General features: G+C 34.8%; 1 protein-coding gene across 1 annotated transcript; it reads left to right on the top strand.

Annotated features, from left to right (window-relative positions):
* The first annotated feature begins 3310 nt into the window (after positions 1-3310).
* Positions 3311-13325, top strand: LOC127871110 (ER degradation-enhancing alpha-mannosidase-like protein 2). Its single transcript, XM_052413812.1, has 11 exons — positions 3311-3423; positions 4211-4321; positions 4725-4870; positions 6077-6202; positions 6531-6742; positions 7058-7199; positions 7719-7843; positions 8960-9104; positions 10358-10479; positions 11828-11996; positions 12231-13325. Exons 1-11 carry the CDS (start codon positions 3326-3328, stop codon positions 13229-13231), a joined length of 2397 nt encoding a protein of 798 aa, XP_052269772.1. The 5' UTR covers positions 3311-3325; the 3' UTR covers positions 13232-13325.
* The last annotated feature ends 1008 nt before the right edge of the window (positions 13326-14333 follow it).

The raw sequence follows: 14333 nt of genomic DNA, 5'->3' as shown, positions 1-14333 counted from the left end.
ATATTTGTAGCGGAAAAGTACCAAATACCACTGAAATGCTTACGTGTCATTAATGACCTCCATCCGTCCATGGTTATATTGCACAAAGGCTTGCTAAGCTATTAACAATGTTTACATTCGATGTAGGTTTTTATGAAGTCATTGTTGAAAGGCCAATAAAACGCTCAGTTATAATTATGGCGAATACATGAATAATGTGACCACAATGATATATACCGACCGACGAGGGCCGGTTTGGATTGTAAAACCCTATAGTAGCAGGTGCACAAAAAGGTCCGAAACTCATTAGGTCATTGCCCTCATAGGGTGCGAGTTATGATACATCAGGTACATTTATGTTAGGAATGATACCAGTTTGTCTGTAATGCCAAATGGCACATACATGCGAAAATTTTATTTGTGTTGTAGCAACAGATTTTTCAATGAGTCGTGTTCTGAGAAAACTGGGCATAATGCATGAGCGTAAAGTGTCGTCCCAGATTAGGCTGTGCAGTCCGCACAGGCTAATCAGAGACGACACTTTGAGCCGAAATTGGATTTTTGCTAAGAAAAGACTTCATTTAAACGAAAAATGTCATAAAAGCAGAAAGAGTCGTCCCTGATTAGCCTGTGCGGACTGCACAGGCTAATCTGGGACGACACTTTACGCACATGCATTATGCCCAGTTTTCTTAGAACGCGGCTCATATGCATCACAGTAGATTGATAGTATTTGTCAAGATAAAAGCTATTGATGCTGACGTTTTTTGCACCTCACACAATAAGATAAAGAAATGAAGTAGAATAATATCACTACAAATAACACATTTCAAACCTCTTGAAGAAAACATTTAATATCGCAAACATATCAAAAAGGCAATTTCAATATACAACAGTCAACTTTGCAATGGTTTCAAGCAGTTCAAAGTGAGACGAAGATTAATTTGCTTACTTCAATATAAACAAGTTCAATAACAATTGAATGGTGGTTAAAGTATTGCATATTAAATATGTCAATGCTGTTTATTGTTTTTTAGACCTTGTTTTGTAAAGAATTCATCACATAAATTGCGATCGGATTTGAACCCATGTTTTGCATACAAATGGGCGCCATTGTTATGATCGTCACTTTGTCACACCGAGTTTTGCATCAATATCGGTGTTTATATAAATAGATCTTAAAAAATGAAATAAAATTATTTAATAAGTTCATACATTTACCTCTATCTCCAACTCCATTGATATTCAACAGAACAGAAATAACTCTAAAAACCACTCCGTAAATCACAGATATAATTTAAACTCCGCGTAAATGCACTGCGTAAACTCGAAAGTGACGACGACATAATAAATGGGTTTTTCACATCGTCACCACTAATGCAGGTTTTGTCGTGGAACGGCTGATAAATGAATAAATAAATAAACATTATACACTTATTTCATGGATGCGCAGTGAACAGTCAAAACTGTTTCCCAAGGTATCAGGGATGTCAGCCCTGATACCGAGGGACAACAGTTTTGACTGTTCACCAAGCATCCATGAAATAAGTGTTTTATTACCTGATCAAACTTCCAACATAGAAATAACAGCAAACTAATTTTTTATTTACACACAACAGTAATCGATAAAATAAATAATTTTGACCGTTTAACTGTAAAATGACGTCAATTTTTCGACGAAATGACGTCATTATTCCAGCGGGCAACAGTTCAAACTGTTGACCGGTCAACAGTTCGATATTCACCGGTAACAGTTTAAAACATTGCAAATTTCTTTTTCGACGAGGAAATAGCAAAAAATAATTAATTATCATTTATATAAGACATCAGGTAATAAAAAAAATATATATATATATATATATATATATATATATATATATATATATATATATATATATATATATATATATATATATAACACGATACAATAATTCCATCGATAATCTGCATGAATTGGATGATCAGACTGATCAGTACATATTTGAACAAAATAAAAATACTTAGAAATAAACCAAGAACGTGTTTTCTTTTCGAAATTAAAGTTCAACATATCCAAACATGTTACATTTTAGTTTACTAACGTATTAGAGAAAATTCAAATGTTTAAAGAGTCGAATGCCAAAATTTTCATGGACACTTGTTTAACCGATCATCTCAAGGACAATGGCAATTCTATTCCCGATTAGTCGACACTTTTTACCATATATAACGCACAATAATATATATGTTTAGTGAATCAGAAATGCAGATTTCGCTGTGGAATACTATTATGCACGGCCGTTAATCACGCGCGCCACCTCTTTTTGAGATACATTAATAAATGAGCCAACACTACTTCCGAGGTGGCGCTCAGGCCCGGATGTTTTGAAATTTAATGAACAATTTTACTGGGTAATTAGGTTTAATATGTTTTTCAACACATTTCGCATTATTTAAAAAAAATCGGCCAAATTAGTGCGATTTAGCGATCATAAATTCATCTAAAATGTACAGAAACATACTATCACAGCCCATTTGGATATATTCGCTATTGAATAATTCACTTGTTTATTTTGTTATAAAATTCTGAGATATATGTTTATTGTATAATTGTTGTGTTTACTACTTGTGCCGATGACGTGATTACGTCTCAGTCTGTAGTGTGGCGTGTTTGTAAATTGGAATCCTGAACTCGCATAATATCCGGTATGTTTAAAACACGTTCAATAAAATTTAGGGAAAACATAAAATAGGTTATAGTTTGTTCATTAGTTTCTTAATTACAATCTCTTAATTAGTTAGGTGTCAGACTTAGGAACCCTTGCTATTACACATACTGACAACCGTTGTTGTCACTGATAAGCGACTATGATCGATGGTGATCCACCCGTGTGGTGCGAAGCCAAGTCACTATACATAACTTTGAGTTTGAGGTCGCCTGTGAGAAAATTGTAATCAAATTATTTAATCAAAAATAAAATATATATACTATCTTAACGTAATTAAACAACATTACCTGCCCCACGACAAACATCTGATAATGTAAAAAAAAAATATTTTCAATACTTTTGAAAACGAATAGAAATAATAAAAAAATGAATCAGTGATTCTTTTTCAAAGTGACTGAAAAATGTTTGTGATGTTTTGTAATATTACACATATGATTATGATTAAGCGATAGTGCACTGTACGCTTGATAAATTATAACGACAAAATACACGAGATAAATATGAGACAGTTTATTAAAAATCTATTCACTGAGAGGAATTCCCCATGAAGGTGCCAAAGATTCTATGCCTTATCTGTAACTAAAAAGCTAGTACGTTATATGTAACCTAAAATGGGAAGTAACTCTAGCAATCCTAAAATGGCTGCGCCCATTATACGTGTACTGTCAATATGTACTATTTTAGGTATCATCACGGATTGCAGACGAATAAATCAATCAGATATGGCGCACTATAAGTATGTTCTACGATATAATAATGTAGAAATATACATATGCCTACTGAAATGATAATATAGTGCAATAAAAACACAAATAAATAGTTGAGTAGTTTTAAGACGTATAATTTCGGACTGACACAATCAGGCAATTAATCAGGATAGGATTGCTTTGACCCATTATTCTACTGAACTGGGAATAACTAAATGAATATAACTTTTTATAATGATTCAAATTATAAAAACAGAATTATATTAATAAGTTATATAGTATACTTTGTAAATTTAAATTAAAATGAACGACGTATTCATGAGAACTATATCCTGTTTCTAAAGCTGCCAAAAGCTGTTCTCCCATTCGCTCGTACATGTTCAGATATCATAGCAAAAAATTCACACCGAATATATTCTGACATTAAAAAATAAAGATGAGCATTTTGTATAGCCTGTAACATTGGATACCAGACCACATCTAGCACTGAAATTTCGGCTATTGCAGTTAGGAACATTATTTTGTATGTGTTTACTTAATTTTTCAAAATATTGTAAAAAATATGCATTGATTTTGAGTGCTAATGGGCTTTTAAGTATTTTTAACCAGATACTATTTCATTTTCATACTAAGCAATTCTTTCCATCGATTGTGCTTTAAGTTAAACTGAGTTTAAGGTGATGATCCCAGTTTTGATTACCGTATGCTTTTATGCCCTCAGTAGGGTGGCATAAACCACTCACTGATAGAATTTTTGGAGTTTTATAATTTTCTTAATTAAATCATATAGTCAAAATTGAAGTTGTTTTTTTTCAGACAGAAGGTAACAGAAATGTTTCACCATGCATATGATGGTTATATTCAATACGCATACCCTTATGATGAACTGCGCCCTTTGACCTGTGATGGGCATGACACCTGGGGCAGGTAAGCCAGTATTAATTTACCTCCTTAATTTATACTGACTCTGTGACTCACATGCATAATTATCATTTAAACGAAATTTCGAGTAGAGATATTGTGAAGGCAATAACATGTAATAAATTTACAGAGCAAAATGTTATGTTTTGAGAATTGCCACTGTTTTACAAGTGACAGTCACAGTCTTACACTTACCAGTACAATTAAGAGCTGTGCTTATCATGTTTAAAATTGTATCACAATATAAAATGTTTGTTGTTTATTGCCAAGAATTTTACTATTTAATCATGCCTTTGCAATTTTAAGTCTTTAAAAAACAAAACATTTCACCTGCAGAATAATTTTCTGAAAACAATTCAGCAATAAAATGTATTAACAGTATCTTTTAAGAAACCTTTTTCTGTTTTAGTTATTCCCTGACTTTGATAGATGCATTTGACATGCTTGTGATAATGGGAAACAACACAGAATTTCAGAGGGTGGCAGACATTGTTATTGACAAAATGAACTTTGATAATGACATCAACGTGTCTGTCTTTGAGACAAATATTAGAGGTATTTTTGAAATCATACTCAGTCTTATTCTGGTAAATTTCTCCAAAATGTTTTGGTGGATTGGGTGATTTTTTAATTTTGAATGGCAAATGATTTTTTACATTCTCAATTTTGGTAGTTTTCGTAATATTATGGCCAGGAATAAGGTTGCCTGGTAGATTCCTCAAGTGAGGAGTAAATGCAGCCACAATCATGACATTTCATTAATAAACTTTTTTTCCATAACAATTTTGAAGAAGCCTAGAACTTTGTGTACTGTAATTTGTGAAAAATACACATTGCAAAATGGTAAAATATTTTGAAACATGTAACAAACAAAACAGCAACTCTGTAATTAAAACTGAACCTTATATTCGCATCTCCGTATGAGAAGCTGTATTGGCATAATTATGTATGGAAGTGGTTTTAGAGTGTGGAGTACATTTTCAAAGGCCACAACTAAAAGTATTAAATTAAACAAGAGATTGCCAAGCAATGTTGTCCCCTACCGGTGAAACTCCACCATTGTCAGAATATTTTTTATATATTTATTGCCATAGCAACCAAAATTATTGACGTACATGTAGGAACAAAATGAAATGACGTCCATTATCTCCATATTGCCATCTATCCATATTTCAAGATTTATGAAAAAATATAAAGAACTTTTAAAGTTATCGCTGGATCTAGAAAAGTGTGACAGACTGACTGACAGACAGACAGAGCGCAAACCATAAGGCCCCATGGTTTCACTGGTAGGGGACAAAAAAGCAGAAAGAAAAAAGCATACTATGAACATTAACTTGTATCCTTTAAGTAGGTGGGTGGTCTCTTATCACATCTATTAAACTGTTCCAGAATTCAGATGGTGAAGTAATCTTATAAATGTCAAAACCATGCATTCAAAAAGCCCTGATGAATAGAACAATCTGAATATTGACTTGTTCTCTCTTTAGTCGTAAGCAGTCTCATGTCACAGTGAACTTGTATAGACCACAACTTCTCCTTACACTTTCCCCTTTAAGAAACAACGTGAAAATCTCTTTTGCAACCAGCATAAAACCAGAACAGCCTGCGAGTAACTCCCTGTCTGTTCTGGTTGTATGCTGTTTGCTGCTCATCAGTATCTAAGGGTTGGAACTGAAGACTTTAAAACTTGAATATAGTAATAAAAGTATTTAATGAAACAAATATTCAAAGGTGCCCATTTGCTTGTTTCCCCCGTAGTTGTGGGAGGTCTTCTGTCTGCCCACCTGTTCTCCAAGCAGGGTGGTCTACCCTTGGAGCCAGGCTGGCCCTGCTCCGGGCCCTTGTTGAGGATGGCAGAAGATGTCGCTCGGAGACTATTGCCTGGTAACTTGTGTTTGAAAGCATTGTTTGAATCAGAGTCATACAAAATTAGACATTCTTCTGCTTTTAATTTGTTAAGATTTTGCTCATCAATTCTGTTTTTGTGAATGCTAACAAGTAGAAATTTGAATCCATACAAAAGCGAAACTAATTTCCCCTTCATTTGATATTAAATCTATATTGATGAAAACATTTTTTTCATCATTTACTATTAAAATTATGTTCTTGATGTTTAAAAGTATATAATAAGTTACGTGTATTAGCTAAGTTTCTGATGAAAAGCCATTATTCGTTGTATGGGGATTAATGTGTATTTTTACTGTACTCCTAGCATTTGACACACCAACCGGCATGCCCTATGGTACAGTGAATCTCAAGTATGGAGTCCCAAAAGGGGAGACCACTATAACATGCACTGCTGGGGTCGGCACATTTGTCGTGGAGTTTGGGGCCTTGAGTCGTCTGACTGGTGACCCAATCTTTGAGAAGGTTGCCATGAGAGCCATGCACAGTCTTTGGAGAGCGAGGTCACCACTTGACCTGGCAAGTTGCTTTAATTACAAGATTGCAATATACATTGAGCATTTGGAAACATGTGCATTGTGCAGAAATTCAAATTCATGCATTGTTAAATCTAGGGTAAAATAACTGTTTTGAGCTAGATGTGATAAACATTGTGTATCTTTGACTTCAGCCTATTGATTTGTCATCAGTTTTGTAAAAAACACATAGTTTTAAAATCTTAAGTTGCTTTCTTTGAGTTATTTACACTAAACCTGGGTGTTTTCTAGGTGTAATAAGCTGTACAAATTCTTCATGTTTTTTTGTGGTAATTTTTTTTATCTGGATGTTTTTTAGGTGGGGAACCATATTGATGTTTCCACTGGCCAGTGGACAGCTCTGGATGCAGGCATTGGTGGTGGCGTTGACTCCTACTTTGAATATCTCGTAAAAGGCTCCATCATGTTTTCAAACACAGAGCTATTAGAAATGTTCAACAGTAAGTTTCTCAATACTATCTACATTATTTTGTAAAACACTAAATTATGTCTTCCACCCATCAAGGCTCTCCTTGGTTAAGAAGGCAGTCTGTGTTCAATTCATAAATTAATTTTGCATATTGGAATCCTTCTTATGGCAGGGTGTTTTTTGTAATCCTTTTAAAGAGGAAAAATATTGTAACCAAAAAGATTCTTTTACCAAATTGCCAAAGTAAAGATTTGTAGCCGTTTAAAATGTGTTCAATGTGTTAAAATGGCATAACATCGATGCACATTAATATACCAAACACAAAATAATTTTTTTGGTCAAGAAGACTTAAGACATTCGCAGTGTTTACAATGTGCATCTACATGTATTCTTTTATAATGAACACATGTTATCATCTATTTTGAAAACACCTGCATATTCTTCAATTTTGTAGAAAGCACTTCAAAGAATATTAAATAATGTTCAAACAATCTATATCAAACAACTGTTTAAAGTAGAGTGATATTTTGGTTAATTTTTGTATCTATAGCTTACCAGAGTGCAGTAGAGACATACTTGAAGAAAGATGACTGGTATATGTGGGCTCACATGACAAAGGGCTCAGTCAGTCTGCCTATATTTACCTCCCTTGACTGCTACTGGCCTGGCATTCAGGTAAGATTTACTTATCATGATTGCCTCTTGCCTAATATTCAGGTAAAATGCATCTCCCTTGACTTCTACTAGCCTGGTATTCAGGTAAATGTACCTCCTCATTTTCTGCCCTAGTAATACAGATTGAATTCCCTTCACTACTAATTGCTCAGTTTTCAGGCAAGGCTTAACCCCTGTCACTGCTACTGAGTTGGTATTCAGGAGGCAAGGCTTAACCCCTGTCACTGCTACTGAGTTGGTATTCAGGAGGCAAGGCTTAACCCCTGTCACTGCTACTGAGTTGGTATTCAGGAGGCAAGGCTTAACCCCTGTCACTGCTACTGAGTTGGTATTCAGGAGGCAAGGCTTAACCCCTGTCACTGCTACTGAGTTGGTATTCAGGAGGCAAGGCTTAACCCCTGTCACTGCTACTGAGTTGGTATTCAGGTAAAAATTACCTCGACTTCAACTGGCTTGGAATTAACTTGACTGCTATTGGTCTTGCATTGAAGAAAAACTTACCTCCCTTGACTGCTTCTGGCCTGGAATTCAGGAAGATTAACCTCCTTTTACTTATATTGGCCTGGCATATAGATACAATTGGTCATTAATTGAGTGCAACAGACTGGGCATTCATTTAAGGATTACCTTTTGACAGTTTCTGGCTTGTCATTCTTGTCGCAATTTCCTCCCTTTACCAGTGTTAAGGTACTATTATTTCCTCCCTTTACCAGTGTTAAGGTACTATTATTTCCTCCCTTTACCAGTGTTAAGGTACTATTATTTCCTCCCTTTACCAGTGTTAAGGTACTATTATTTCCTCCCTTTACCAGTGTTAAGGTACTATTAGTTTGTAAACCAGTTAAGACCATACCATTATAAAAAAGTTACTTGGTGCTTATATTGGATTCATATTCTAACAATAAAAGCTACCTCAGCCAAACGCCTTGTAAATTATTTGTTGATACAAAATTAAATTGTGTGGCTGGTTGACATAGATGCCACTACGATAAATGTTTGGGCTTTCCCTTTTTATATATGGGTTAAGATACACCTTCACTAAAACTATTTTTAAATCTCTCATTGCTCTATTATTTGAATTCCAAGGTTAACTCAACTCTTGAATATGTACTTCAGGCCATGTTAGGTGACATAGACAAAGCAATGAAGACCATTCACAATTTCCACCAAGTTTGGAAGCAGTTTGGTTTCCTTCCTGAGTTCTACAATATTGTAAAGAATGAACCTCATGCTGGAAGGGAAGGCTACCCTCTCCGACCAGGTAATTCTGTCATAATTTGATATTTTTGTCCTATTTTATGATCAATCAATGTCCAACGCCTTGTGGTTTGCGTTGAAAACTTACCACTTTAGAGGCTCAATGTTTGGGAAACTTTGCAAAATCTATGCCTTTTGTGAAACTGCGTCAGTTTGTTGGGTGTGTGTGTAAACTTAGTCATATGGTCTTTGACCGTTTGGTTGACAAGTGTAAAAACATAAAGGTTGATTAGAAAAACCGTGTGACAATCCTAGATCTCATGTTCGTTAATTACCTGTTACCAAGTTTAGAGGGGCGTTGCCAGTATCACTGATGACGTGTCTTTGTGTGTCTGTCTGTACGTGGGCACAGGCGTGTCAGCTGGCACTCTCTTTTTTAAATACAACTGTTCAACTTTTTAAAAACTTTTACAAGACCTCATGATCATAAACTATTAGCAAAATAACTTCTTTGACATTAAACCGCTGAGGTGAACACGTTTCATTCCCTATGAGTCACAAACTTATTAAGGGAATATTGCATAATATTTACTTCAAAAAACATTTTCGTCTGAAATCAAAAGGCCCACTGGTCTATTATGTAGTATGAAGAATAAATGGCTGTTAGGGAAAAAAGCCAACACCATGTGAGTTTCATTAGTTATATATACATTACCATATATATATCAGAATCAATTAAAAAATACTTTTCCTAGGAAACAGCATTTCCTTTTAGTTTTATACATTTGTATATATGTCCTCTACAAAGCTTTTTAAAACCATGCAAGTGTCAAGACCTGTAGGGGGTAACTGTTGTGAATGAATTTGCTGCACATTAGGACATGAAGCATCGGAGGGGATGGGGGTATTCTCTGTCACATATGTGATAAGATATTGTTAATTCAGTCTCGATAATACTTGATTGAAATGTTTATCTGGACATTATTTAGGCAAAGTTGTTGTGTTCGATACAAGATCATTAGGTTAATGCTAGGAAAAACATATAACACTATAGAAGCTTTATTTTTTACTCTTTAACAGGATGAAACTGCCAGAATGTTTACCTCAACAATGCCAGGGCCATGTTTGAAACTGGGTCTAGCGGGTCAAAATCTAGGACACATGGTCATGTCTTTGACACTTGAGAGCCTTCAGGGCCCACATTGCTCGAGTAGGCACTTAACTTATTACCTCCCAACCAAATGGTTGGCGGCATAACATAGCCACAACATCACTGCTTTGTCTTAATTTGTATCTCTCTGTTTTGGTACTCCATAGAACTCATTGAGGCAACCATGTACCTATACCAGGCCACCAAGGACCCATACCTGCTCCAGATTGGTGTAGACATGATCCAGTCCATTGAGCACACCACCAGAACCAGCTGTGGGTACGCTACTGTGAGTACTCTCATGTTTTTGGTTGTATACCCACTTTCACGGCCTTTTTTTACATAAAGTTTTGCCTAATCATCATATTTACATCTACGCTTTTTAGGGGTGTTAGACTTTGCAGCAATATAAGTAGATTTTCTTCCATATTTTCTTAAAGCTTTTTTTATGCCCCCAGATCGAATGATCGGGGGTATATTGTTTTTAGCCTGTCTGTCTGTCTGTCATTTTATGTGTGTGTCTGTCTCTCATTGTATGTGTGTGTCTGTCCCAAAACTTTAACCTTACTCATAACTTTTGCAATATTGAAGATAGCAACTTGAAATTTGGCATGCATGTGTATCTCATGGATCTGCACATTTTGAGTGGTGAAAGGTCAATATCAAGGTCATCCTTTAAGTTCAAAGGTCAAATATTTGGCTTCAAAACGCTGTAGGGGGCATTGTGTTTCACAAACACAGCTCTTTAAAAATTAAATAAAATTAAAATGTGCATTGCTTACCTCAATATATTTGATTGGTTTATTTTTGACTTAAGATGTATTGATCCTTATTTTGCTGCTTGAGGAGTGAAACTTAAAAAAAATATAATAAGTAATTATCAAGTGAACTTGTAAACGTATTTTGGTAGTGGAATGTGGCACCTGTGTCATAAGGATACATGTTAAATTTGTTAGTGCTAGTAGCTACACATTTTAAGTTCATTTTTTAAGGACAAAGTTTATAGTTACAAGTTTTAACCAATGCAAATGAAATTTGTGCAGGGTTAAACTGGAAAAACCCTGTCTGTCGGTCTGTAAGTCTGTCACACTAAATATATGTAGATTTTGACATGTCTACTAGTCTCTCAGTTGTCTGCCTATTACACTATAACTACATTCTTTGTAGAAGAAAGCTGCATTTTATGTCTTTGCTAATCTTTATATTATTACTGCATTTGTCTTCAGTTTGTCACTGTAGAATAAGTGTATCGTAATAAAAGTATAAACATTGAAACATGCCCTCTTTCTTACGTAATTTTGGTGTATGTTGCGTCATTCTTTTCAGAGTTTTGTTCCATTGAACTTTTTTATACTTACATCATTTTTCATGTGATCTATTTACGAACGGTTTTCTGAGTATGAAAAGGAATCTTGATAGAAATTTTGATTTTAATATAAAAGTGTAAGACTTTCTTTTTGTGTATGCCACACAATTCGCATACTTATTTTCCCCTGAATGTGGGCATGTGATTCAATAAATCAATGAGAAGCCTTGAGTCTTTGTGTGTTATCAATGTGATAAAGCATCTACCACTATGTTGAGATTCATTTAAATCCTACTCAAGTTTTTTTACAGCTATTAGTTGTTTCCTTCAGGTAAAGGATGTAAGCACCCATGAGTTAGAGAACCGCATGGAGAGCTTCTTCCTTGCTGAAACGGTTAAGTACCTGTATCTGCTTTTTGACGAGGACAACTTCATCCATAACACAGGAGACCATGGCACAGTCATTGATACACCCAATGGAAAGTGTGTTATAGACACAGGTATTCGCTTAAGTCCAAACCTTCTTATCTTTAGGTTTGCCTTTTTGCACCTTCTTAATCTTGTTACAGAAACCTGTTTAAATCCAACACATTTAATCAAATGGATCCAAACGTTTCAAGTTAAATAATTAACACCTATACATTATAACATGTATTATATTTATTTGTAAAATTATTATATATCATTACATAGTATCATAATTATAAAACAAAAGTCTATACTGTTTGTTTTAGGAAGCTACATTTTTAACACAGAGGCTCATCCTATAGATACAGCAGCTATGTATTGCTGCAGTGCCGAGAAAAAAGAGCATGACCTTGAACTTCAAGAATTCCAAGATAACCTTGACCTTTTGACCTTGTTTGACCTCAATGATAAAGATGTCACCTCTGAAGGTGTGCGATGGAGTGTGTATAAAAAGAAGAATGTAACAGAATCTAAGGAAAGGGACATTGCAAATCAGATTGATGACCTACAAGAGCAAGTAAGAAGATTTCAGGTTCAGTCTGAGGGGGAACATCAACGAATTGTGTCCATCAAGGGGCAGACATTTACACAGAAACAACACTCCAAAAAGGATACTAAGGTTGTGACAATTGATGCTAAACATATTCCGGCTCAGACAAGTAGTGTATCTGTTGAGGAAAAGTCAAAAGAGGATTCCACTACACAAGATTCAGGCTCATTAGAAAAGCATGAAGTTAAAGCTGAACAGCAAAAGGTTAAGATAAAAATAGCTATGAGTGGCGATGATAAAAAAAAGAGTACTATAGAAGTCTGTAAAACAGATGGATCTTGTGAAAAAGTTACCAGTGGTGACAGCGGAGATATTGATGCAAATGCTGAAATTGATGAAACGCTCGAAGATCAACATATAGACAAAAGTCGGAACGCAAAAGACAGTGTGAAGCTAAATGTCGAAATTCCATCTGCAGCAGGTGGCCCAAGTGTCTCAGAAACTACAAATCAACAGTTTCATACAATCAGATATGAGACATCGCCCGCTAGGTCCACTACTAGTAGCAATAAGTTCAATGACGTTTTGAAACTCATCAAGTCTTTCACTGATGACTACTTAGCCAGCTCTGGCGTTAAAAGTGTGAAAACTCTTCACGAGAAAATGAAGTATTACAGTTTGTTCCACAGAGAAAAACCAGAGATGATGGTGTGCGATGCTCAGCCATTTTACATGAGATTTTCATTAATGGGTGAAATGTTTTTGACAGAGAATTAAGCTATTTCAAAATATTACTTCTTTATCATTTTTCATTTATCATGACATAATACAGAGATCCAGTTAGTATTTATTTGCTAAAATATTGTTGTTTTTTGTTAAATATAAATAATAAAACAAAAAAATAACATGTATGTGTTGTTGTTTTTAACCACTCATTTTAACGAACACGCAACTGAGACGTGTAATTATTGACAATGTTAACAATATCGAAGTCTGTATATGTAGATCTAGCGATATACACTACAACTAATTTGTTGGATATTGAAATTCGTATATCATTGAATACTCCTTTTACAGTAATCATCCACACACTTGCGCGCGTGTGTGAGTAACGGTAAATAGAAAGATCTATTATCGGTGAAAATTGGATTATTGTTATGTGTTTTTCTTGAATAATTATAAAGATAATACTAGTTTACTTTTGGGGTAATGCAAAGAATATATTTTTTTTATTAGGAGATTAAGAGATGAGATATATTTATCTAATTTACCCATGAAAAAATTCGGAAATAAAAGTGTCTATATTAGTAGCATGGAATAAAACGTCCTTTGGTCCGTTCCTGTTATTAAATAGCAATTGCATATTGCTAAATGAAGATCATATATTGCTTGTTTGCAACTCCGTGTTGACATTACAATTGCATGTTGGTATATGAAAAAAAGTTTTTAATTGGGCTATTCGTTTCCAAAGTACTGCAAATTCCGTGCGAGTGTGTGCTTGTTTACATCTCTTGGTGGCACATACTAGTAGCTTCGTTGAATCTGTCTTTACTTGATACACGTGGATCACATTCTTGTATTCTCGTGCGTATAAATAAAAACGCATCCATTGCGTATCATGTTCAAGTTCTTGTCATTTATAGTTTGTACACCAGCGATTGCACTAGTAGTTACAAAAGCAATTCAAAAAGACGGACGCAATACGCACTAAGCATGTTGCATGGCAGACGCAATATGAAGTTAATAATACGCAACACAATTTGTAATGTGTAATCTTGTAAAACGGAGAAACATATATATCGGGTATATTAAACTCCAAGTCAAGTGTTGACTGTTAAACAACTGATTATTTTTGTCGAAAAAGCCCTTTTTCTGCTAG

This window comes from Dreissena polymorpha, chromosome 1 (assembly GCF_020536995.1).
Source record: "Dreissena polymorpha isolate Duluth1 chromosome 1, UMN_Dpol_1.0, whole genome shotgun sequence".
Lineage (NCBI taxonomy): Eukaryota > Metazoa > Mollusca > Bivalvia > Myida > Dreissenidae > Dreissena > Dreissena polymorpha.
Note: the sequence above shows the minus strand (reverse complement) of the source record. Positions and strands in the feature narration are given on the sequence as shown.

Coding starts and splice junctions, on each gene's coding strand:
- LOC127871110 (XM_052413812.1), top strand. CDS start 3,326: ATGGCTGCGCCCATTATACGTGTACTGTCAATATGTACTATTTTAGGT. Junction 4,871..6,076: donor CTTTGAGACAAATATTAGAG/GTATTTTTGAAA, acceptor TTTCCCCCGTAG/TTGTGGGAGGTCTTCTGTCT. Junction 6,743..7,057: donor CGAGGTCACCACTTGACCTG/GCAAGTTGCTTT, acceptor GATGTTTTTTAG/GTGGGGAACCATATTGATGT.